The 21748-nt window shown below is 43.2% G+C and overlaps 12 protein-coding genes, 3 non-coding genes and 3 pseudogenes across 15 annotated transcripts; 12 read left to right on the top strand and 6 right to left on the bottom strand.

Moving 5' to 3' along the window:
* The first annotated feature begins 24 nt into the window (after window positions 1–24).
* Window positions 25–636, top strand: LOC149077793 (histone H1-III pseudogene; annotated as a pseudogene).
* Window positions 637–1110: 474 nt separating this feature from the next.
* LOC149077792 (histone H4) lies at window positions 1111–1422 on the bottom strand. The gene has a single exon (XM_089242988.1). It carries the CDS (start codon window positions 1420–1422, stop codon window positions 1111–1113), a length of 312 nt encoding a protein of 103 aa, XP_089099114.1.
* Window positions 1423–2007: 585 nt separating this feature from the next.
* Window positions 2008–2126, top strand: LOC149077791 (5S ribosomal RNA). Its single transcript, XR_016194261.1, has one exon. It is a non-coding gene; the product is annotated as a 5S ribosomal RNA (ribosomal RNA).
* A 754-nt stretch (window positions 2127–2880) lies between these two features.
* Window positions 2881–3255, top strand: LOC149077790 (histone H2B). The gene has a single exon (XM_089242987.1). The coding sequence runs from the start codon at window positions 2881–2883 to the stop codon at window positions 3253–3255; it is 375 nt and encodes a 124-aa protein (XP_089099113.1).
* A 1988-nt stretch (window positions 3256–5243) lies between these two features.
* LOC149077789 (histone H2A) lies at window positions 5244–5618 on the top strand. The gene has a single exon (XM_089242985.1). The coding sequence runs from the start codon at window positions 5244–5246 to the stop codon at window positions 5616–5618; it is 375 nt and encodes a 124-aa protein (XP_089099111.1).
* A 484-nt stretch (window positions 5619–6102) lies between these two features.
* Window positions 6103–6544, bottom strand: LOC149077788 (histone H3). Its single transcript, XM_089242984.1, has one exon. The coding sequence runs from the start codon at window positions 6530–6532 to the stop codon at window positions 6122–6124; it is 411 nt and encodes a 136-aa protein (XP_089099110.1). The 5' UTR covers window positions 6533–6544; the 3' UTR covers window positions 6103–6121.
* A 223-nt stretch (window positions 6545–6767) lies between these two features.
* LOC149077787 (histone H1-III pseudogene) lies at window positions 6768–7379 on the top strand (annotated as a pseudogene).
* A 474-nt stretch (window positions 7380–7853) lies between these two features.
* On the bottom strand, window positions 7854–8165 carry LOC149077786 (histone H4). The gene has a single exon (XM_089242983.1). It carries the CDS (start codon window positions 8163–8165, stop codon window positions 7854–7856), a length of 312 nt encoding a protein of 103 aa, XP_089099109.1.
* A 585-nt stretch (window positions 8166–8750) lies between these two features.
* LOC149077785 (5S ribosomal RNA) lies at window positions 8751–8869 on the top strand. Its single transcript, XR_016194260.1, has one exon. It is a non-coding gene; the product is annotated as a 5S ribosomal RNA (ribosomal RNA).
* A 754-nt stretch (window positions 8870–9623) lies between these two features.
* LOC149077784 (histone H2B) lies at window positions 9624–9998 on the top strand. Its single transcript, XM_089242982.1, has one exon. The coding sequence runs from the start codon at window positions 9624–9626 to the stop codon at window positions 9996–9998; it is 375 nt and encodes a 124-aa protein (XP_089099108.1).
* Window positions 9999–11986: 1988 nt separating this feature from the next.
* On the top strand, window positions 11987–12361 carry LOC149077783 (histone H2A). The gene has a single exon (XM_089242981.1). The coding sequence runs from the start codon at window positions 11987–11989 to the stop codon at window positions 12359–12361; it is 375 nt and encodes a 124-aa protein (XP_089099107.1).
* A 484-nt stretch (window positions 12362–12845) lies between these two features.
* On the bottom strand, window positions 12846–13287 carry LOC149077782 (histone H3). Its single transcript, XM_089242980.1, has one exon. It carries the CDS (start codon window positions 13273–13275, stop codon window positions 12865–12867), a length of 411 nt encoding a protein of 136 aa, XP_089099106.1. The 5' UTR covers window positions 13276–13287; the 3' UTR covers window positions 12846–12864.
* A 223-nt stretch (window positions 13288–13510) lies between these two features.
* LOC149077781 (histone H1-III pseudogene) lies at window positions 13511–14122 on the top strand (annotated as a pseudogene).
* A 474-nt stretch (window positions 14123–14596) lies between these two features.
* On the bottom strand, window positions 14597–14908 carry LOC149077780 (histone H4). Its single transcript, XM_089242978.1, has one exon. It carries the CDS (start codon window positions 14906–14908, stop codon window positions 14597–14599), a length of 312 nt encoding a protein of 103 aa, XP_089099104.1.
* A 585-nt stretch (window positions 14909–15493) lies between these two features.
* LOC149077779 (5S ribosomal RNA) lies at window positions 15494–15612 on the top strand. The gene has a single exon (XR_016194259.1). It is a non-coding gene; the product is annotated as a 5S ribosomal RNA (ribosomal RNA).
* Window positions 15613–16366: 754 nt separating this feature from the next.
* Window positions 16367–16741, top strand: LOC149077778 (histone H2B). The gene has a single exon (XM_089242977.1). It carries the CDS (start codon window positions 16367–16369, stop codon window positions 16739–16741), a length of 375 nt encoding a protein of 124 aa, XP_089099103.1.
* A 1988-nt stretch (window positions 16742–18729) lies between these two features.
* LOC149077777 (histone H2A) lies at window positions 18730–19104 on the top strand. Its single transcript, XM_089242976.1, has one exon. It carries the CDS (start codon window positions 18730–18732, stop codon window positions 19102–19104), a length of 375 nt encoding a protein of 124 aa, XP_089099102.1.
* A 484-nt stretch (window positions 19105–19588) lies between these two features.
* LOC149077776 (histone H3) lies at window positions 19589–20030 on the bottom strand. Its single transcript, XM_089242975.1, has one exon. The coding sequence runs from the start codon at window positions 20016–20018 to the stop codon at window positions 19608–19610; it is 411 nt and encodes a 136-aa protein (XP_089099101.1). The 5' UTR covers window positions 20019–20030; the 3' UTR covers window positions 19589–19607.
* Between the last annotated feature and the right edge of the window lie 1718 nt (window positions 20031–21748).

Raw genomic sequence — 21748 nt, 5'->3', positions numbered from 1 at the left:
TTCGTTACGTGAGTGCAAGCGAACATGTCCGAAGGTGCACAACCAGCTCAATCTGCCGCGCCAGCCGCCTCGACCCCGAAGAAAAAGGGGGCGAAAGCTGGCAGCAAGAAACCGAAAGCTGCTCCCTCTCATCCGAAAGTATCGGAAATGGTGAACAGTGCCATCACCAGTCTTAAAGAACGGGGCGGATCTTCACTGCAGGCCATCAAGAAGCACATCGGTGCCCAGTACAAGGTGGACGTGGACAAGCTTTCACCCTTCATCAAGAAGTACCTGAAGAGCGCCGTAGTCAGCGGAGCCCTGGTTCAGACCAAGGGCAAGGGTGCCACCGGATCTTTCAAATTGAGCGCATCCGGGCAGAAGAGCAAGGAACCCTCTGCCGCTGCCAAACAGGTGAAGAAACCCAAGAAGGAAGGCGCTTCGAAAAAACCCAAATCCCCCAAGAAGACCGCAAAGCCCAAACAGAAGTCCGAGAAAAAGAAAGCAGCCCCCGCAAAGAAATCGACGGTCAAGAAATCTGCTCCGAAGACCAAGTCTCCGAAAAAAGCAGCCAAACCATCGAAACCGAAAGCGGCGAAGCCGAAAAAAGCAAAGTCCACTCCGAAAAAGACGACGGCAAAGAAAGCAAAAAAATGAGGGAGTAAGCCCAAGGCTTGAAGGAAAAAAAAAAAAAGGCTCTTTTCAGAGCCAAGAAATGTTTGTGAGAAGGTGCCGAACTCGCATATAAATATATGATACGTGTTATCATGATAATATATAAATACATAACATAAATAATCAACGCGATTTTGTTATTAAAGCGCGCGAACACAAATATATATATATATATATATATATAGAACATAAAGCCCCTTACGAGGTCTGACGAGACCTCGCAGCTCTGGGGGGGGGGGGGGGGCCCGTATAGTACTTGACCTTTGACGAAAGTACGATTACAGCAATATTTTTTTTGTAATAAATATTTAGTACCAACCCTTTAAGTTTAGTTTTTTAAACATATTTAACAAAGTTATGCGACTCAGTTTCAACCTATCATATATTTTTTGGCCCTGAGAAGGGCCTTTTTTTTTTTCTCCTCCGCGTCTTCTATGAAAACCGCATATGCTGTTTTTAACCGCCGAAACCGTACAGGGTTCTGCCTTGTCTCTTCAGCGCATAGACCACGTCCATGGCGGTGACGGTTTTCCTCTTGGCGTGCTCGGTGTAAGTGACAGCATCCCTGATAACGTTCTCGAGGAAAACTTTGAGAACTCCACGGGTCTCTTCGTAAATGAGACCGGATATACGTTTCACACCACCACGACGAGCCAAACGACGGATGGCGGGTTTCGTAATGCCCTGGATGTTATCGCGAAGAACTTTACGATGTCTCTTCGCTCCTCCTTTGCCCAAACCTTTTCCTCCCTTGCCTCGACCAGACATGTTGAATTTGCGAAATCTGAAGCAGAAATGAAAGGAAATCGACAATAATCACGATCTCTGTCTCGAAAGCGCGGAGCTGACGTCACCGCTGTCTAACGGGCATTGGTCCGCCGACGAGGCGTTATTCGATTGGTCGATAAAAGACTTGATTTATCCCCCCCCTTTGACAGGAGGGGGGGGGGGAACCGTTATTTCTTCCCCCCCCCCTCCAGAAAATTATCGCAGCAGCACTGAAAGTTGGCGGAATCGATGCCTACTGTAAGAGTACAGATTGAACTGGAAAAAGAAAACAACATTTTCGGCGGAAACTAGAGAATGTCTTAAACATTTTGCGCAAAAAAGAAAAATTGTAGAAGGGCCCTTAGGCGGAATTCCTCACATGTCCGTCAACCAGCTTGTGCGTCTGCGCTTTCGGCAGATGAAAGAGCCTCCTTTGTGATGTCATCAATTAGAGTACCAGTGTGATGTGACACCATCTGTGCCCCAACTCCCACGGGAAGAAAGGAACAAAGCAGCGGAAATGGACGGGCTCCTTTGAATAGATTTTATGATCACTTAAGAAGTGTGAAAAGAGCATTATGTATCGCCAACGGCCATACCATGCTGAAAACACCGGTTCTCGTCCGATCACCGAAGTTAAGCAGCATCGGGCGCGGTTAGTACTTGGGAGGGTGACCACCTGGGAACACCGCGTGCTGTTGGCATCACTTTTCTTTCTTTTTTTAAATCGGTAAGTAACATAATTTTCCAATAATTTAATTTAAAAATATGTGTATGTGGGGGGGGGGGGGGAAGAAGAGAGGGAATAAAAGAAAATTAAACAAATTAATATACTATACGGCCAGTGATATGGGCCTATATGGCTCTGCTTAGTGCTGCCATCTACTGTTGGAATTTTTTTTCCTTTCAGTAATTTCTTCTAATCCCACAATCCATGGCAAATTTCTTTAATAAGATTTAATTTCAAAATATTCAAATTAAAGAAAAATTAAATTTATTTCAAATAAATCAGTGATTCATATACGATTCTACTTAGCACTGCGAGATACTGTTGGCATCATCATATAAATCCTCTTTTTTTATTTATTTGATAATTATGTTTAATCGGATAATCCAATACATAACATTTTCCACAAGCGATTGAATTTTGAAATCTGTGTGTGTGTGTGTGTGGGGGGGGGGGGGGGGGGGGGGTTTGGAAAGGAAGCGGGGGGGGGGGAACAAATTCAATTTCTTAGGTAATTCAGTTCCCGAAGGCGAAGTTGATATATGACTCTGCTCAGTGCTGCCATCTACTGGTGAACAATACGAATTCCCTTCCCCCATTGTTTATATTTGAGATTGGGTTGCGGAAAATCACAAATGAGAAACTTCACTTGTGGAGTAAACTTGAAATCCTTTCGTTATGAAAAAATTTCAAAATTTTTTAACACATTTTCGTAATTTTTTGCAGGTAAAATGCCGCCACAACCTTCAGGAAAAGCTGTGAAGAAAGCCGGAAAGGCCCAGAAGGCTGTCCGTGCTGGAGACAAGAAAAAAAGGAAGAAGCGAAGGAAGGAGAGCTTCGCAATCTACATCTACAAGGTTCTGAAGCAGGTCCACCCAGACACCGGGATATCTAGCAAGGCTATGTCAATTATGAACTCCTTCGTAAATGACATCTTTGAAAGAATTGCAGCGGAATCATCACGACTGGCCCACTACAACAAGAGAAGCACCATCACCAGTCGAGAAATCCAAACTGCAGTGCGGCTGTTACTCCCCGGAGAACTCGCCAAGCACGCAGTGTCTGAAGGAACGAAAGCTGTCACCAAATACACCAGTTCAAAGTAACTTCTTTTCGTTCAGGGTGGGGGGGAAAAAAAAAGGCCCTTTTGAGGGCCAATAAATCGAGTAAGAAGGTTTAACCCTGGTCGCAAACGACTTGTTGCCTAACATAACGGTAATTTAATATAGCAATAATATAATGAGGTGTAATGTAACGTTAGGAGTGCTTACCTTTCATGAAGAAGAAACCAACAATCCTTGTGAATTTATCCCTGGAAAAAAAAAAACATAAATAAATAAGCTATTCGAGCATGCATATATATATATATATATATATATATAAAATCAATGAAATTTCTGCGAAAGAAAAATGTGATGGATGGGGGAAAAAAAAAAGAAGAAACTGTCTTGGGTGGGATTCGAACCCATGCTCGCGTGGAACCGGAATGAAAATTCAAATAAAACCCCCTTATTTTTCCGCCCGCGGCGCCCCCGCGAGGGGTTCCCCAGGTAAGGTATAGCTTCGCAACAATACTTTCTACCACACAATAGATATACCACGTGATATGTTCGGCGCAACAATATTTAAAATATCATTATCTGCCTCCGAATATATTCTCTTGAGTCCAGCGTCTTATCCATTAGGCCACAACGACACAGTCATCTGTTACAATTAACACGATTACGTTATAAACTGCTACAATAATTTTTTAGCAAAAAAAATTCTGTGCCGATACGATACTTTTGAAAGGTAAATTATCATACGATAACAATTTGTAATTATTATAATAAATAACAATTAATTATCATAGCCAAATGCAGATTCGAACAGTAGATTCCCTTTGCGATTTATTTATTTTACATACAATATGTATTTTACATTTATTCATTACATTTATATATTTTACATACAATTTATTTCATTATCATTACAATACTACAATCATTACATTAATTTATTTCATTATAATAACCAAATGCAGATTCGAACCCATGACTTTCATAAACACTAGGCTCAAGATTCGTGTCCGTCGTCGTAACCATTACGCCACTAGACACGACATACATCATTCCTAGTTAGCTACTGAAAGTCAGCGATGCAAAGAAACGAGAAATGCCAACTTCTTTTTTTTTTTTCTGTTTCAATTTCACACAAAAATAGGAAATTATAATTTCACTACAATCTACGTTCATGAACAATTAAATATTCATTTATGATTTCATACTTCTTTTGTGAATATAAACATTATTTCCAGTATTTCGCATGCGTCCCACTTTGTTTCAATTTCATTTTAGCCCCCAGTGTATTATATTAACACATCTCGTTTCGCCAAGTTTATTTACTTCATTTTAGCCTTTCCTTCATTTACCCTAACGTTTCACATTCATTTTGTGCATATAAACATTATTTTAGTATTTCCCATGCGTTCACTTTGTTTCAACAAGTTCATTACCTTTCAGCTCTTTGTGCATACCAGCATCATATTAGAATATCTGTGCTTTGTGCCGCCTTTAAACTCGTTTTTTCTTGGAAGTTCAGCCCATTAAGCAAAAAATAAGTATAGAACCGAATGCTAAATATGAATAAAATAATTTATTTCCTTGAAAATTAGAAAACTTTTCTGTCCCGTATACGGGACGTCAGTAATCTTTAACTTCAACGACGAAAGAGACATGCCATACATGCAGTAGTGCTAAACAAACACCACCTCTAATAACAAAAGGAAAAAAAGAAATAAGTTTCATTTAAAAACGAAGAAATGTATGGGGGGGGGGGGGGGAAAGAGAAGAGAAACCGTTAATACGGGGAGGGAGAAGGAAATGCGGGTCATATAGTCAGCGGAACCTTTTAGTTTTATCGATTATTATTCGGTTCAAAACTACGAAGGCGTTTCTCGTCTACAACTACGACGAACGCGGATCGCGAAAACGCCAAAAAGGGGCACTATTGGCTGAAAGGAAAACAAGGAAGGCAGAGCTCTCAGGCTGATATTGGCGGCGCCAAAAAAAAAGCGCGAAGCGCGATTCCGATCATTTTTTAGGAAAAATTAAACATGTCTGGACGTGGAAAAGGAGGAAAAGTGAAGGGGAAGAGCAAGACCAGGTCTAGCCGTGCCGGTCTACAATTTCCCGTCGGCCGTATCCACCGTCTCCTTCGAAAAGGCAACTACGCCGAGAGGGTAGGTGCCGGAGCTCCGGTATACCTGGCCGCCGTCCTGGAATACCTGGCCGCCGAAGTTCTCGAATTGGCAGGAAATGCAGCGCGAGACAACAAGAAAACCAGGATCATTCCCAGACATCTGCAGCTGGCGATCAGGAACGACGAAGAGTTGAACAAGCTCTTGTCCGGAGTGACCATAGCTCAGGGAGGAGTGCTGCCCAACATCCAGGCAGTTCTCTTGCCCAAGAAAACCGAAAAGAAAGCTTAAGTCAAGCGAGAGAGGAAGAAAAAAAAAAAAAGGCCCTTATCAGGGCCAATAAATCACGCAAAGAGGTCACGCTAAATCGCATTGTTTAATAATAATAACACAGTCGCCTCAATGTCCCCCGGGGAAATTAGAGACTGGTTCCGAAACACAATCGCATTGTCCGCTGGGGATAGCCACGCCCAGACCATAAAAGTGACCCCCCAGTAAACAAAGCAACTCTATTCGAATCCGGCGAGTCTAGAAGTCTGGGTTGGGTGAGGCACAATAGTAATAAAATACAGCGTCACATTTCTCTCAGCGCTGCGCGCAAAACAAAAAACAAAAAAAAAAAACATACGTGGCTTGTCCTAACTTTCTTTTCTAATCAATCAGAAAAATTTCATGTATGGATTAAAAAAAACTATTTCAACTCGTGTGTGGCAATGCGAATGAAAAGGCGCACCTCTTTGCATGTGTTGGCCCTTAGAAGGGCCGTTTTTTTTTTCCTACTCCTCCTTCACGACTTAAGCTCGTTCACCCCGGATCCTACGTGCAAGCTGAATGTCTTTGGGCATGATGGTAACTCTCTTGGCGTGGATAGCGCACAAGTTGGTATCTTCGAACAGACCGACGAGATAGGCCTCGCTGGCCTCCTGCAAAGCCATGACAGCAGAGCTCTGGAAGCGCAAATCGGTCTTGAAGTCCTGGGCGATCTCACGGACGAGGCGCTGGAAGGGCAATTTCCTAATGAGCAATTCCGTCGACTTCTGGTAACGACGGATCTCTCTGAGGGCCACGGTACCGGGCCTGTAACGATGGGGCTTCTTCACTCCCCCCGTCGCCGGGGCACTCTTACGAGCAGCCTTGGTCGCGAGCTGTTTCCTGGGGGCCTTGCCTCCGGTACTCTTTCGGGCAGTCTGCTTGGTCCTAGCCATGTCTGCGTATCGATGAAAGAAACGTCTGAACGCGTTGAGAGCAAGACGATAAATGTTTCTCCTCAATTTTTCCACAATGACAGAAGCGCCAAATTCAAAGTGTAACGGACGACTACGCCGCGATTGGTCGATTTCGAAACCGAGAAACGCGATTGGCTGAAACGAAGCGCAAAGGGAATCTACTGCAAAAAAACGAGAAATTACTGATCATTTCGTTACGTGAGTGCAAGCGAACATGTCCGAAGGTGCACAACCAGCTCAATCTGCCGCGCCAGCCGCCTCGACCCCGAAGAAAAAGGGGGCGAAAGCTGGCAGCAAGAAACCGAAAGCTGCTCCCTCTCATCCGAAAGTATCGGAAATGGTGAACAGTGCCATCACCAGTCTTAAAGAACGGGGCGGATCTTCACTGCAGGCCATCAAGAAGCACATCGGTGCCCAGTACAAGGTGGACGTGGACAAGCTTTCACCCTTCATCAAGAAGTACCTGAAGAGCGCCGTAGTCAGCGGAGCCCTGGTTCAGACCAAGGGCAAGGGTGCCACCGGATCTTTCAAATTGAGCGCATCCGGGCAGAAGAGCAAGGAACCCTCTGCCGCTGCCAAACAGGTGAAGAAACCCAAGAAGGAAGGCGCTTCGAAAAAACCCAAATCCCCCAAGAAGACCGCAAAGCCCAAACAGAAGTCCGAGAAAAAGAAAGCAGCCCCCGCAAAGAAATCGACGGTCAAGAAATCTGCTCCGAAGACCAAGTCTCCGAAAAAAGCAGCCAAACCATCGAAACCGAAAGCGGCGAAGCCGAAAAAAGCAAAGTCCACTCCGAAAAAGACGACGGCAAAGAAAGCAAAAAAATGAGGGAGTAAGCCCAAGGCTTGAAGGAAAAAAAAAAAAAGGCTCTTTTCAGAGCCAAGAAATGTTTGTGAGAAGGTGCCGAACTCGCATATAAATATATGATACGTGTTATCATGATAATATATAAATACATAACATAAATAATCAACGCGATTTTGTTATTAAAGCGCGCGAACACAAATATATATATATATATATATATATAGAACATAAAGCCCCTTACGAGGTCTGACGAGACCTCGCAGCTCTGGGGGGGGGGGGGGGGCCCGTATAGTACTTGACCTTTGACGAAAGTACGATTACAGCAATATTTTTTTTGTAATAAATATTTAGTACCAACCCTTTAAGTTTAGTTTTTTAAACATATTTAACAAAGTTATGCGACTCAGTTTCAACCTATCATATATTTTTTGGCCCTGAGAAGGGCCTTTTTTTTTTTCTCCTCCGCGTCTTCTATGAAAACCGCATATGCTGTTTTTAACCGCCGAAACCGTACAGGGTTCTGCCTTGTCTCTTCAGCGCATAGACCACGTCCATGGCGGTGACGGTTTTCCTCTTGGCGTGCTCGGTGTAAGTGACAGCATCCCTGATAACGTTCTCGAGGAAAACTTTGAGAACTCCACGGGTCTCTTCGTAAATGAGACCGGATATACGTTTCACACCACCACGACGAGCCAAACGACGGATGGCGGGTTTCGTAATGCCCTGGATGTTATCGCGAAGAACTTTACGATGTCTCTTCGCTCCTCCTTTGCCCAAACCTTTTCCTCCCTTGCCTCGACCAGACATGTTGAATTTGCGAAATCTGAAGCAGAAATGAAAGGAAATCGACAATAATCACGATCTCTGTCTCGAAAGCGCGGAGCTGACGTCACCGCTGTCTAACGGGCATTGGTCCGCCGACGAGGCGTTATTCGATTGGTCGATAAAAGACTTGATTTATCCCCCCCCTTTGACAGGAGGGGGGGGGGGAACCGTTATTTCTTCCCCCCCCCCTCCAGAAAATTATCGCAGCAGCACTGAAAGTTGGCGGAATCGATGCCTACTGTAAGAGTACAGATTGAACTGGAAAAAGAAAACAACATTTTCGGCGGAAACTAGAGAATGTCTTAAACATTTTGCGCAAAAAAGAAAAATTGTAGAAGGGCCCTTAGGCGGAATTCCTCACATGTCCGTCAACCAGCTTGTGCGTCTGCGCTTTCGGCAGATGAAAGAGCCTCCTTTGTGATGTCATCAATTAGAGTACCAGTGTGATGTGACACCATCTGTGCCCCAACTCCCACGGGAAGAAAGGAACAAAGCAGCGGAAATGGACGGGCTCCTTTGAATAGATTTTATGATCACTTAAGAAGTGTGAAAAGAGCATTATGTATCGCCAACGGCCATACCATGCTGAAAACACCGGTTCTCGTCCGATCACCGAAGTTAAGCAGCATCGGGCGCGGTTAGTACTTGGGAGGGTGACCACCTGGGAACACCGCGTGCTGTTGGCATCACTTTTCTTTCTTTTTTTAAATCGGTAAGTAACATAATTTTCCAATAATTTAATTTAAAAATATGTGTATGTGGGGGGGGGGGGGGAAGAAGAGAGGGAATAAAAGAAAATTAAACAAATTAATATACTATACGGCCAGTGATATGGGCCTATATGGCTCTGCTTAGTGCTGCCATCTACTGTTGGAATTTTTTTTCCTTTCAGTAATTTCTTCTAATCCCACAATCCATGGCAAATTTCTTTAATAAGATTTAATTTCAAAATATTCAAATTAAAGAAAAATTAAATTTATTTCAAATAAATCAGTGATTCATATACGATTCTACTTAGCACTGCGAGATACTGTTGGCATCATCATATAAATCCTCTTTTTTTATTTATTTGATAATTATGTTTAATCGGATAATCCAATACATAACATTTTCCACAAGCGATTGAATTTTGAAATCTGTGTGTGTGTGTGTGTGGGGGGGGGGGGGGGGGGGGGGTTTGGAAAGGAAGCGGGGGGGGGGGAACAAATTCAATTTCTTAGGTAATTCAGTTCCCGAAGGCGAAGTTGATATATGACTCTGCTCAGTGCTGCCATCTACTGGTGAACAATACGAATTCCCTTCCCCCATTGTTTATATTTGAGATTGGGTTGCGGAAAATCACAAATGAGAAACTTCACTTGTGGAGTAAACTTGAAATCCTTTCGTTATGAAAAAATTTCAAAATTTTTTAACACATTTTCGTAATTTTTTGCAGGTAAAATGCCGCCACAACCTTCAGGAAAAGCTGTGAAGAAAGCCGGAAAGGCCCAGAAGGCTGTCCGTGCTGGAGACAAGAAAAAAAGGAAGAAGCGAAGGAAGGAGAGCTTCGCAATCTACATCTACAAGGTTCTGAAGCAGGTCCACCCAGACACCGGGATATCTAGCAAGGCTATGTCAATTATGAACTCCTTCGTAAATGACATCTTTGAAAGAATTGCAGCGGAATCATCACGACTGGCCCACTACAACAAGAGAAGCACCATCACCAGTCGAGAAATCCAAACTGCAGTGCGGCTGTTACTCCCCGGAGAACTCGCCAAGCACGCAGTGTCTGAAGGAACGAAAGCTGTCACCAAATACACCAGTTCAAAGTAACTTCTTTTCGTTCAGGGTGGGGGGGAAAAAAAAAGGCCCTTTTGAGGGCCAATAAATCGAGTAAGAAGGTTTAACCCTGGTCGCAAACGACTTGTTGCCTAACATAACGGTAATTTAATATAGCAATAATATAATGAGGTGTAATGTAACGTTAGGAGTGCTTACCTTTCATGAAGAAGAAACCAACAATCCTTGTGAATTTATCCCTGGAAAAAAAAAAACATAAATAAATAAGCTATTCGAGCATGCATATATATATATATATATATATATATAAAATCAATGAAATTTCTGCGAAAGAAAAATGTGATGGATGGGGGAAAAAAAAAAGAAGAAACTGTCTTGGGTGGGATTCGAACCCATGCTCGCGTGGAACCGGAATGAAAATTCAAATAAAACCCCCTTATTTTTCCGCCCGCGGCGCCCCCGCGAGGGGTTCCCCAGGTAAGGTATAGCTTCGCAACAATACTTTCTACCACACAATAGATATACCACGTGATATGTTCGGCGCAACAATATTTAAAATATCATTATCTGCCTCCGAATATATTCTCTTGAGTCCAGCGTCTTATCCATTAGGCCACAACGACACAGTCATCTGTTACAATTAACACGATTACGTTATAAACTGCTACAATAATTTTTTAGCAAAAAAAATTCTGTGCCGATACGATACTTTTGAAAGGTAAATTATCATACGATAACAATTTGTAATTATTATAATAAATAACAATTAATTATCATAGCCAAATGCAGATTCGAACAGTAGATTCCCTTTGCGATTTATTTATTTTACATACAATATGTATTTTACATTTATTCATTACATTTATATATTTTACATACAATTTATTTCATTATCATTACAATACTACAATCATTACATTAATTTATTTCATTATAATAACCAAATGCAGATTCGAACCCATGACTTTCATAAACACTAGGCTCAAGATTCGTGTCCGTCGTCGTAACCATTACGCCACTAGACACGACATACATCATTCCTAGTTAGCTACTGAAAGTCAGCGATGCAAAGAAACGAGAAATGCCAACTTCTTTTTTTTTTTTCTGTTTCAATTTCACACAAAAATAGGAAATTATAATTTCACTACAATCTACGTTCATGAACAATTAAATATTCATTTATGATTTCATACTTCTTTTGTGAATATAAACATTATTTCCAGTATTTCGCATGCGTCCCACTTTGTTTCAATTTCATTTTAGCCCCCAGTGTATTATATTAACACATCTCGTTTCGCCAAGTTTATTTACTTCATTTTAGCCTTTCCTTCATTTACCCTAACGTTTCACATTCATTTTGTGCATATAAACATTATTTTAGTATTTCCCATGCGTTCACTTTGTTTCAACAAGTTCATTACCTTTCAGCTCTTTGTGCATACCAGCATCATATTAGAATATCTGTGCTTTGTGCCGCCTTTAAACTCGTTTTTTCTTGGAAGTTCAGCCCATTAAGCAAAAAATAAGTATAGAACCGAATGCTAAATATGAATAAAATAATTTATTTCCTTGAAAATTAGAAAACTTTTCTGTCCCGTATACGGGACGTCAGTAATCTTTAACTTCAACGACGAAAGAGACATGCCATACATGCAGTAGTGCTAAACAAACACCACCTCTAATAACAAAAGGAAAAAAAGAAATAAGTTTCATTTAAAAACGAAGAAATGTATGGGGGGGGGGGGGGGAAAGAGAAGAGAAACCGTTAATACGGGGAGGGAGAAGGAAATGCGGGTCATATAGTCAGCGGAACCTTTTAGTTTTATCGATTATTATTCGGTTCAAAACTACGAAGGCGTTTCTCGTCTACAACTACGACGAACGCGGATCGCGAAAACGCCAAAAAGGGGCACTATTGGCTGAAAGGAAAACAAGGAAGGCAGAGCTCTCAGGCTGATATTGGCGGCGCCAAAAAAAAAGCGCGAAGCGCGATTCCGATCATTTTTTAGGAAAAATTAAACATGTCTGGACGTGGAAAAGGAGGAAAAGTGAAGGGGAAGAGCAAGACCAGGTCTAGCCGTGCCGGTCTACAATTTCCCGTCGGCCGTATCCACCGTCTCCTTCGAAAAGGCAACTACGCCGAGAGGGTAGGTGCCGGAGCTCCGGTATACCTGGCCGCCGTCCTGGAATACCTGGCCGCCGAAGTTCTCGAATTGGCAGGAAATGCAGCGCGAGACAACAAGAAAACCAGGATCATTCCCAGACATCTGCAGCTGGCGATCAGGAACGACGAAGAGTTGAACAAGCTCTTGTCCGGAGTGACCATAGCTCAGGGAGGAGTGCTGCCCAACATCCAGGCAGTTCTCTTGCCCAAGAAAACCGAAAAGAAAGCTTAAGTCAAGCGAGAGAGGAAGAAAAAAAAAAAAAGGCCCTTATCAGGGCCAATAAATCACGCAAAGAGGTCACGCTAAATCGCATTGTTTAATAATAATAACACAGTCGCCTCAATGTCCCCCGGGGAAATTAGAGACTGGTTCCGAAACACAATCGCATTGTCCGCTGGGGATAGCCACGCCCAGACCATAAAAGTGACCCCCCAGTAAACAAAGCAACTCTATTCGAATCCGGCGAGTCTAGAAGTCTGGGTTGGGTGAGGCACAATAGTAATAAAATACAGCGTCACATTTCTCTCAGCGCTGCGCGCAAAACAAAAAACAAAAAAAAAAAACATACGTGGCTTGTCCTAACTTTCTTTTCTAATCAATCAGAAAAATTTCATGTATGGATTAAAAAAAACTATTTCAACTCGTGTGTGGCAATGCGAATGAAAAGGCGCACCTCTTTGCATGTGTTGGCCCTTAGAAGGGCCGTTTTTTTTTTCCTACTCCTCCTTCACGACTTAAGCTCGTTCACCCCGGATCCTACGTGCAAGCTGAATGTCTTTGGGCATGATGGTAACTCTCTTGGCGTGGATAGCGCACAAGTTGGTATCTTCGAACAGACCGACGAGATAGGCCTCGCTGGCCTCCTGCAAAGCCATGACAGCAGAGCTCTGGAAGCGCAAATCGGTCTTGAAGTCCTGGGCGATCTCACGGACGAGGCGCTGGAAGGGCAATTTCCTAATGAGCAATTCCGTCGACTTCTGGTAACGACGGATCTCTCTGAGGGCCACGGTACCGGGCCTGTAACGATGGGGCTTCTTCACTCCCCCCGTCGCCGGGGCACTCTTACGAGCAGCCTTGGTCGCGAGCTGTTTCCTGGGGGCCTTGCCTCCGGTACTCTTTCGGGCAGTCTGCTTGGTCCTAGCCATGTCTGCGTATCGATGAAAGAAACGTCTGAACGCGTTGAGAGCAAGACGATAAATGTTTCTCCTCAATTTTTCCACAATGACAGAAGCGCCAAATTCAAAGTGTAACGGACGACTACGCCGCGATTGGTCGATTTCGAAACCGAGAAACGCGATTGGCTGAAACGAAGCGCAAAGGGAATCTACTGCAAAAAAACGAGAAATTACTGATCATTTCGTTACGTGAGTGCAAGCGAACATGTCCGAAGGTGCACAACCAGCTCAATCTGCCGCGCCAGCCGCCTCGACCCCGAAGAAAAAGGGGGCGAAAGCTGGCAGCAAGAAACCGAAAGCTGCTCCCTCTCATCCGAAAGTATCGGAAATGGTGAACAGTGCCATCACCAGTCTTAAAGAACGGGGCGGATCTTCACTGCAGGCCATCAAGAAGCACATCGGTGCCCAGTACAAGGTGGACGTGGACAAGCTTTCACCCTTCATCAAGAAGTACCTGAAGAGCGCCGTAGTCAGCGGAGCCCTGGTTCAGACCAAGGGCAAGGGTGCCACCGGATCTTTCAAATTGAGCGCATCCGGGCAGAAGAGCAAGGAACCCTCTGCCGCTGCCAAACAGGTGAAGAAACCCAAGAAGGAAGGCGCTTCGAAAAAACCCAAATCCCCCAAGAAGACCGCAAAGCCCAAACAGAAGTCCGAGAAAAAGAAAGCAGCCCCCGCAAAGAAATCGACGGTCAAGAAATCTGCTCCGAAGACCAAGTCTCCGAAAAAAGCAGCCAAACCATCGAAACCGAAAGCGGCGAAGCCGAAAAAAGCAAAGTCCACTCCGAAAAAGACGACGGCAAAGAAAGCAAAAAAATGAGGGAGTAAGCCCAAGGCTTGAAGGAAAAAAAAAAAAAGGCTCTTTTCAGAGCCAAGAAATGTTTGTGAGAAGGTGCCGAACTCGCATATAAATATATGATACGTGTTATCATGATAATATATAAATACATAACATAAATAATCAACGCGATTTTGTTATTAAAGCGCGCGAACACAAATATATATATATATATATATATATAGAACATAAAGCCCCTTACGAGGTCTGACGAGACCTCGCAGCTCTGGGGGGGGGGGGGGGGCCCGTATAGTACTTGACCTTTGACGAAAGTACGATTACAGCAATATTTTTTTTGTAATAAATATTTAGTACCAACCCTTTAAGTTTAGTTTTTTAAACATATTTAACAAAGTTATGCGACTCAGTTTCAACCTATCATATATTTTTTGGCCCTGAGAAGGGCCTTTTTTTTTTTCTCCTCCGCGTCTTCTATGAAAACCGCATATGCTGTTTTTAACCGCCGAAACCGTACAGGGTTCTGCCTTGTCTCTTCAGCGCATAGACCACGTCCATGGCGGTGACGGTTTTCCTCTTGGCGTGCTCGGTGTAAGTGACAGCATCCCTGATAACGTTCTCGAGGAAAACTTTGAGAACTCCACGGGTCTCTTCGTAAATGAGACCGGATATACGTTTCACACCACCACGACGAGCCAAACGACGGATGGCGGGTTTCGTAATGCCCTGGATGTTATCGCGAAGAACTTTACGATGTCTCTTCGCTCCTCCTTTGCCCAAACCTTTTCCTCCCTTGCCTCGACCAGACATGTTGAATTTGCGAAATCTGAAGCAGAAATGAAAGGAAATCGACAATAATCACGATCTCTGTCTCGAAAGCGCGGAGCTGACGTCACCGCTGTCTAACGGGCATTGGTCCGCCGACGAGGCGTTATTCGATTGGTCGATAAAAGACTTGATTTATCCCCCCCCTTTGACAGGAGGGGGGGGGGGAACCGTTATTTCTTCCCCCCCCCCTCCAGAAAATTATCGCAGCAGCACTGAAAGTTGGCGGAATCGATGCCTACTGTAAGAGTACAGATTGAACTGGAAAAAGAAAACAACATTTTCGGCGGAAACTAGAGAATGTCTTAAACATTTTGCGCAAAAAAGAAAAATTGTAGAAGGGCCCTTAGGCGGAATTCCTCACATGTCCGTCAACCAGCTTGTGCGTCTGCGCTTTCGGCAGATGAAAGAGCCTCCTTTGTGATGTCATCAATTAGAGTACCAGTGTGATGTGACACCATCTGTGCCCCAACTCCCACGGGAAGAAAGGAACAAAGCAGCGGAAATGGACGGGCTCCTTTGAATAGATTTTATGATCACTTAAGAAGTGTGAAAAGAGCATTATGTATCGCCAACGGCCATACCATGCTGAAAACACCGGTTCTCGTCCGATCACCGAAGTTAAGCAGCATCGGGCGCGGTTAGTACTTGGGAGGGTGACCACCTGGGAACACCGCGTGCTGTTGGCATCACTTTTCTTTCTTTTTTTAAATCGGTAAGTAACATAATTTTCCAATAATTTAATTTAAAAATATGTGTATGTGGGGGGGGGGGGGGAAGAAGAGAGGGAATAAAAGAAAATTAAACAAATTAATATACTATACGGCCAGTGATATGGGCCTATATGGCTCTGCTTAGTGCTGCCATCTACTGTTGGAATTTTTTTTCCTTTCAGTAATTTCTTCTAATCCCACAATCCATGGCAAATTTCTTTAATAAGATTTAATTTCAAAATATTCAAATTAAAGAAAAATTAAATTTATTTCAAATAAATCAGTGATTCATATACGATTCTACTTAGCACTGCGAGATACTGTTGGCATCATCATATAAATCCTCTTTTTTTATTTATTTGATAATTATGTTTAATCGGATAATCCAATACATAACATTTTCCACAAGCGATTGAATTTTGAAATCTGTGTGTGTGTGTGTGTGGGGGGGGGGGGGGGGGGGGGGTTTGGAAAGGAAGCGGGGGGGGGGGAACAAATTCAATTTCTTAGGTAATTCAGTTCCCGAAGGCGAAGTTGATATATGACTCTGCTCAGTGCTGCCATCTACTGGTGAACAATACGAATTCCCTTCCCCCATTGTTTATATTTGAGATTGGGTTGCGGAAAATCACAAATGAGAAACTTCACTTGTGGAGTAAACTTGAAATCCTTTCGTTATGAAAAAATTTCAAAATTTTTTAACACATTTTCGTAATTTTTTGCAGGTAAAATGCCGCCACAACCTTCAGGAAAAGCTGTGAAGAAAGCCGGAAAGGCCCAGAAGGCTGTCCGTGCTGGAGACAAGAAAAAAAGGAAGAAGCGAAGGAAGGAGAGCTTCGCAATCTACATCTACAAGGTTCTGAAGCAGGTCCACCCAGACACCGGGATATCTAGCAAGGCTATGTCAATTATGAACTCCTTCGTAAATGACATCTTTGAAAGAATTGCAGCGGAATCATCACGACTGGCCCACTACAACAAGAGAAGCACCATCACCAGTCGAGAAATCCAAACTGCAGTGCGGCTGTTACTCCCCGGAGAACTCGCCAAGCACGCAGTGTCTGAAGGAACGAAAGCTGTCACCAAATACACCAGTTCAAAGTAACTTCTTTTCGTTCAGGGTGGGGGGGAAAAAAAAAGGCCCTTTTGAGGGCCAATAAATCGAGTAAGAAGGTTTAACCCTGGTCGCAAACGACTTGTTGCCTAACATAACGGTAATTTAATATAGCAATAATATAATGAGGTGTAATGTAACGTTAGGAGTGCTTACCTTTCATGAAGAAGAAACCAACAATCCTTGTGAATTTATCCCTGGAAAAAAAAAAACATAAATAAATAAGCTATTCGAGCATGCATATATATATATATATATATATATATAAAATCAATGAAATTTCTGCGAAAGAAAAATGTGATGGATGGGGGAAAAAAAAAAGAAGAAACTGTCTTGGGTGGGATTCGAACCCATGCTCGCGTGGAACCGGAATGAAAATTCAAATAAAACCCCCTTATTTTTCCGCCCGCGGCGCCCCCGCGAGGGGTTCCCCAGGTAAGGTATAGCTTCGCAACAATACTTTCTACCACACAATAGATATACCACGTGATATGTTCGGCGCAACAATATTTAAAATATCATTATCTGCCTCCGAATATATTCTCTTGAGTCCAGCGTCTTATCCATTAGGCCACAACGACACAGTCATCTGTTACAATTAACACGATTACGTTATAAACTGCTACAATAATTTTTTAGCAAAAAAAATTCTGTGCCGATACGATACTTTTGAAAGGTAAATTATCATACGATAACAATTTGTAATTATTATAATAAATAACAATTAATTATCATAGCCAAATGCAGATTCGAACAGTAGATTCCCTTTGCGATTTATTTATTTTACATACAATATGTATTTTACATTTATTCATTACATTTATATATTTTACATACAATTTATTTCATTATCATTACAATACTACAATCATTACATTAATTTATTTCATTATAATAACCAAATGCAGATTCGAACCCATGACTTTCATAAACACTAGGCTCAAGATTCGTGTCCGTCGTCGTAACCATTACGCCACTAGACACGACATACATCATTCCTAGTTAGCTACTGAAAGTCAGCGATGCAAAGAAACGAGAAATGCCAACTTCTTTTTTTTTTTTCTGTTTCAATTTCACACAAAAATAGGAAATTATAATTTCACTACAATCTACGTTCATGAACAATTAAATATTCATTTATGATTTCATACTTCTTTTGTGAATATAAACATTATTTCCAGTATTTCGCATGCGTCCCACTTTGTTTCAATTTCATTTTAGCCCCCAGTGTATTATATTAACACATCTCGTTTCGCCAAGTTTATTTACTTCATTTTAGCCTTTCCTTCATTTACCCTAACGTTTCACATTCATTTTGTGCATATAAACATTATTTTAGTATTTCCCATGCGTTCACTTTGTTTCAACAAGTTCATTACCTTTCAGCTCTTTGTGCATACCAGCATCATATTAGAATATCTGTGCTTTGTGCCGCCTTTAAACTCGTTTTTTCTTGGAAGTTCAGCCCATTAAGCAAAAAATAAGTATAGAACCGAATGCTAAATATGAATAAAATAATTTATTTCCTTGAAAATTAGAAAACTTTTCTGTCCCGTATACGGGACGTCAGTAATCTTTAACTTCAACGACGAAAGAGACATGCCATACATGCAGTAGTGCTAAACAAACACCACCTCTAATAACAAAAGGAAAAAAAGAAATAAGTTTCATTTAAAAACGAAGAAATGTATGGGGGGGGGGGGGGGAAAGAGAAGAGAAACCGTTAATACGGGGAGGGAGAAGGAAATGCGGGTCATATAGTCAGCGGAACCTTTTAGTTTTATCGATTATTATTCGGTTCAAAACTACGAAGGCGTTTCTCGTCTACAACTACGACGAACGCGGATCGCGAAAACGCCAAAAAGGGGCACTATTGGCTGAAAGGAAAACAAGGAAGGCAGAGCTCTCAGGCTGATATTGGCGGCGCCAAAAAAAAAGCGCGAAGCGCGATTCCGATCATTTTTTAGGAAAAATTAAACATGTCTGGACGTGGAAAAGGAGGAAAAGTGAAGGGGAAGAGCAAGACCAGGTCTAGCCGTGCCGGTCTACAATTTCCCGTCGGCCGTATCCACCGTCTCCTTCGAAAAGGCAACTACGCCGAGAGGGTAGGTGCCGGAGCTCCGGTATACCTGGCCGCCGTCCTGGAATACCTGGCCGCCGAAGTTCTCGAATTGGCAGGAAATGCAGCGCGAGACAACAAGAAAACCAGGATCATTCCCAGACATCTGCAGCTGGCGATCAGGAACGACGAAGAGTTGAACAAGCTCTTGTCCGGAGTGACCATAGCTCAGGGAGGAGTGCTGCCCAACATCCAGGCAGTTCTCTTGCCCAAGAAAACCGAAAAGAAAGCTTAAGTCAAGCGAGAGAGGAAGAAAAAAAAAAAAAGGCCCTTATCAGGGCCAATAAATCACGCAAAGAGGTCACGCTAAATCGCATTGTTTAATAATAATAACACAGTCGCCTCAATGTCCCCCGGGGAAATTAGAGACTGGTTCCGAAACACAATCGCATTGTCCGCTGGGGATAGCCACGCCCAGACCATAAAAGTGACCCCCCAGTAAACAAAGCAACTCTATTCGAATCCGGCGAGTCTAGAAGTCTGGGTTGGGTGAGGCACAATAGTAATAAAATACAGCGTCACATTTCTCTCAGCGCTGCGCGCAAAACAAAAAACAAAAAAAAAAAACATACGTGGCTTGTCCTAACTTTCTTTTCTAATCAATCAGAAAAATTTCATGTATGGATTAAAAAAAACTATTTCAACTCGTGTGTGGCAATGCGAATGAAAAGGCGCACCTCTTTGCATGTGTTGGCCCTTAGAAGGGCCGTTTTTTTTTTCCTACTCCTCCTTCACGACTTAAGCTCGTTCACCCCGGATCCTACGTGCAAGCTGAATGTCTTTGGGCATGATGGTAACTCTCTTGGCGTGGATAGCGCACAAGTTGGTATCTTCGAACAGACCGACGAGATAGGCCTCGCTGGCCTCCTGCAAAGCCATGACAGCAGAGCTCTGGAAGCGCAAATCGGTCTTGAAGTCCTGGGCGATCTCACGGACGAGGCGCTGGAAGGGCAATTTCCTAATGAGCAATTCCGTCGACTTCTGGTAACGACGGATCTCTCTGAGGGCCACGGTACCGGGCCTGTAACGATGGGGCTTCTTCACTCCCCCCGTCGCCGGGGCACTCTTACGAGCAGCCTTGGTCGCGAGCTGTTTCCTGGGGGCCTTGCCTCCGGTACTCTTTCGGGCAGTCTGCTTGGTCCTAGCCATGTCTGCGTATCGATGAAAGAAACGTCTGAACGCGTTGAGAGCAAGACGATAAATGTTTCTCCTCAATTTTTCATGACCATGACCATGACCATAATTGGTGGGCCGGGGTCCCAATCGCCGCTGCAATAGCGGCCCATACCCCCTTCGTCTCTCTTCGCCACCTGCATAGCGAGTTTGCGTGAAGCCATTAGCGTGTTAGTGCAGATTATTCAAAATAAATTCACTCTTCTTGCAAGAGTTGGCATCCGTTACGGATTTCTAAATACTTAAATGGTTTGGATTTTAAGAATGCCGTCTCACTCTTCCGCTTCATTCTCTCTTTCATCATTGCCATCGATGACTGTCTACTGCCTACTGCCCGAGAAATCTATATGTGGGGGAGTATAATCTTCCCTCGACTTATCTGTTTGCTTGCCTTGATCGGATACCCGGGCCGTTGCTTGGGTGAGGGGGGGGGGGGACGAGCCCTGGGCGTGAAGGATTGCGGGTTTTCTAAAAACGGAGTCGTCTAAGGGCCGATCAGTATATTTTGTATACTGAAGTCATGTGCAATTATTTTATACCTATACATTTTCCAATATTTTCCATGAGAATAAATGTTTATCTATGTACATACTATTTACATCACAATTTGCGGTTGTCATTAGATATACCTCCACCAAAGAAAGGAATAAAGAAAAGGGGGAAGGGGAGGGGTGATTTATTTACAATATTTATATCTTCCCTTGTCAGCTGTGGTTTTCACATTTCACTGAGGGGGGGAGAGAGCGTTTGGGCAACTGCTCTTCGTATACTGTTGCCATCGTTTATGTTTACCCTAGTTGCCTTGGCTACTTAGGGGCTTCTCTTTCTCTCTTTTCCTTATCTCGCATCCATTGTTCAAGGAGGAGAGAGGTAATCTTCTACTTTCTCCTATTGTTTGGAGAGGAGGGGGGAGGGAGAGAAGTTCTCCTGCTCCTATTGTGTTTGTTTCGACGTCTAGTCTTCTTTTCCTCATTTCGGAGCACCTTAGTGCTGTTGACGTCATACGTGCGCTTTTCGTGCCTGGTTTCGGTTTGTTGCTCGTTTAGTGCGTGTTTTGTAGTGTTGCGTTTGACGTGGGTGTGTGTGCATGTTTTTGTTTTGTGTAGTTTTATGTGTGAGTCTAGAGGCCCGGTATATTGGGTCTCTGTAGTTGAAGAAGGTTTTTTGGCCTTCTGCGACATATGAAATTGTCGCTGTCATAATTTGAGATTGTTCTCAGATGGTCGTGTTCTGACTCTTCGAGTCGCTCGTAGAATTTTTGCGCTATTTTCTTGACAAACTCAAATAGAGTTTCGGTGCTGGTATCTCGCCTGAGTTGGCGGTTCCGTATGAACCACGGTGCTCTAAGCACTTTCCTGATGTACTTATTTTGTTCTCTTTCAAGCTTAATGATGATGGAGTCTCTACTGTAAAACCAGGTCACTGCCCCGTAGGTCAGTGTTGGTCTGAGTACCATTTTATATAGTATTATTTTGTTTTTGACCGATAGAGAAGTTCTATATTGACATAATCTTTTGATGTTGTTGGCCGCAATACACATTCTTCTCATGGCCTCCTTGCTGTGGGCTGTGAATGTGAGGCGCTTGTCGAGGATAACGCCGAGGTATTTGGCTCTGTCTTTGGGCTCTATTCTAACTCCTCCTACCTCAAGGTGGGCCTGGGGGGGGAGGTTATCAGGTCTAACCCCCGTAATCCAGATAAATATT

The sequence above is a fragment of the Pholcus phalangioides genome, unplaced genomic scaffold, assembly GCF_987345545.1.
Source record: "Pholcus phalangioides strain wild (caught in Gottingen) unplaced genomic scaffold, Ppha-v1.0 ptg000015l_1, whole genome shotgun sequence".
Classification (NCBI taxonomy): Eukaryota; Metazoa; Arthropoda; class Arachnida; order Araneae; family Pholcidae; genus Pholcus; species Pholcus phalangioides.
The sequence above is the reverse complement of the archived record's forward strand: the minus strand, read 5'-3'. Positions and strand labels throughout refer to the sequence as shown.

What these genes read in the sequence shown, in the direction of transcription:
- LOC149077792 (XM_089242988.1), bottom strand. Translation starts at nt 1,422, where the DNA reads ATGTCTGGTCGAGGCAAGGGAGGAAAAGGTTTGGGCAAAGGAGGAGCG.
- LOC149077777 (XM_089242976.1), top strand. Translation starts at nt 18,730, where the DNA reads ATGTCTGGACGTGGAAAAGGAGGAAAAGTGAAGGGGAAGAGCAAGACC.
- LOC149077776 (XM_089242975.1), bottom strand. Translation starts at nt 20,018, where the DNA reads ATGGCTAGGACCAAGCAGACTGCCCGAAAGAGTACCGGAGGCAAGGCC.
- LOC149077778 (XM_089242977.1), top strand. Translation starts at nt 16,367, where the DNA reads ATGCCGCCACAACCTTCAGGAAAAGCTGTGAAGAAAGCCGGAAAGGCC.
- LOC149077790 (XM_089242987.1), top strand. Translation starts at nt 2,881, where the DNA reads ATGCCGCCACAACCTTCAGGAAAAGCTGTGAAGAAAGCCGGAAAGGCC.
- LOC149077784 (XM_089242982.1), top strand. Translation starts at nt 9,624, where the DNA reads ATGCCGCCACAACCTTCAGGAAAAGCTGTGAAGAAAGCCGGAAAGGCC.
- LOC149077783 (XM_089242981.1), top strand. Translation starts at nt 11,987, where the DNA reads ATGTCTGGACGTGGAAAAGGAGGAAAAGTGAAGGGGAAGAGCAAGACC.
- LOC149077780 (XM_089242978.1), bottom strand. Translation starts at nt 14,908, where the DNA reads ATGTCTGGTCGAGGCAAGGGAGGAAAAGGTTTGGGCAAAGGAGGAGCG.
- LOC149077788 (XM_089242984.1), bottom strand. Translation starts at nt 6,532, where the DNA reads ATGGCTAGGACCAAGCAGACTGCCCGAAAGAGTACCGGAGGCAAGGCC.
- LOC149077789 (XM_089242985.1), top strand. Translation starts at nt 5,244, where the DNA reads ATGTCTGGACGTGGAAAAGGAGGAAAAGTGAAGGGGAAGAGCAAGACC.
- LOC149077782 (XM_089242980.1), bottom strand. Translation starts at nt 13,275, where the DNA reads ATGGCTAGGACCAAGCAGACTGCCCGAAAGAGTACCGGAGGCAAGGCC.
- LOC149077786 (XM_089242983.1), bottom strand. Translation starts at nt 8,165, where the DNA reads ATGTCTGGTCGAGGCAAGGGAGGAAAAGGTTTGGGCAAAGGAGGAGCG.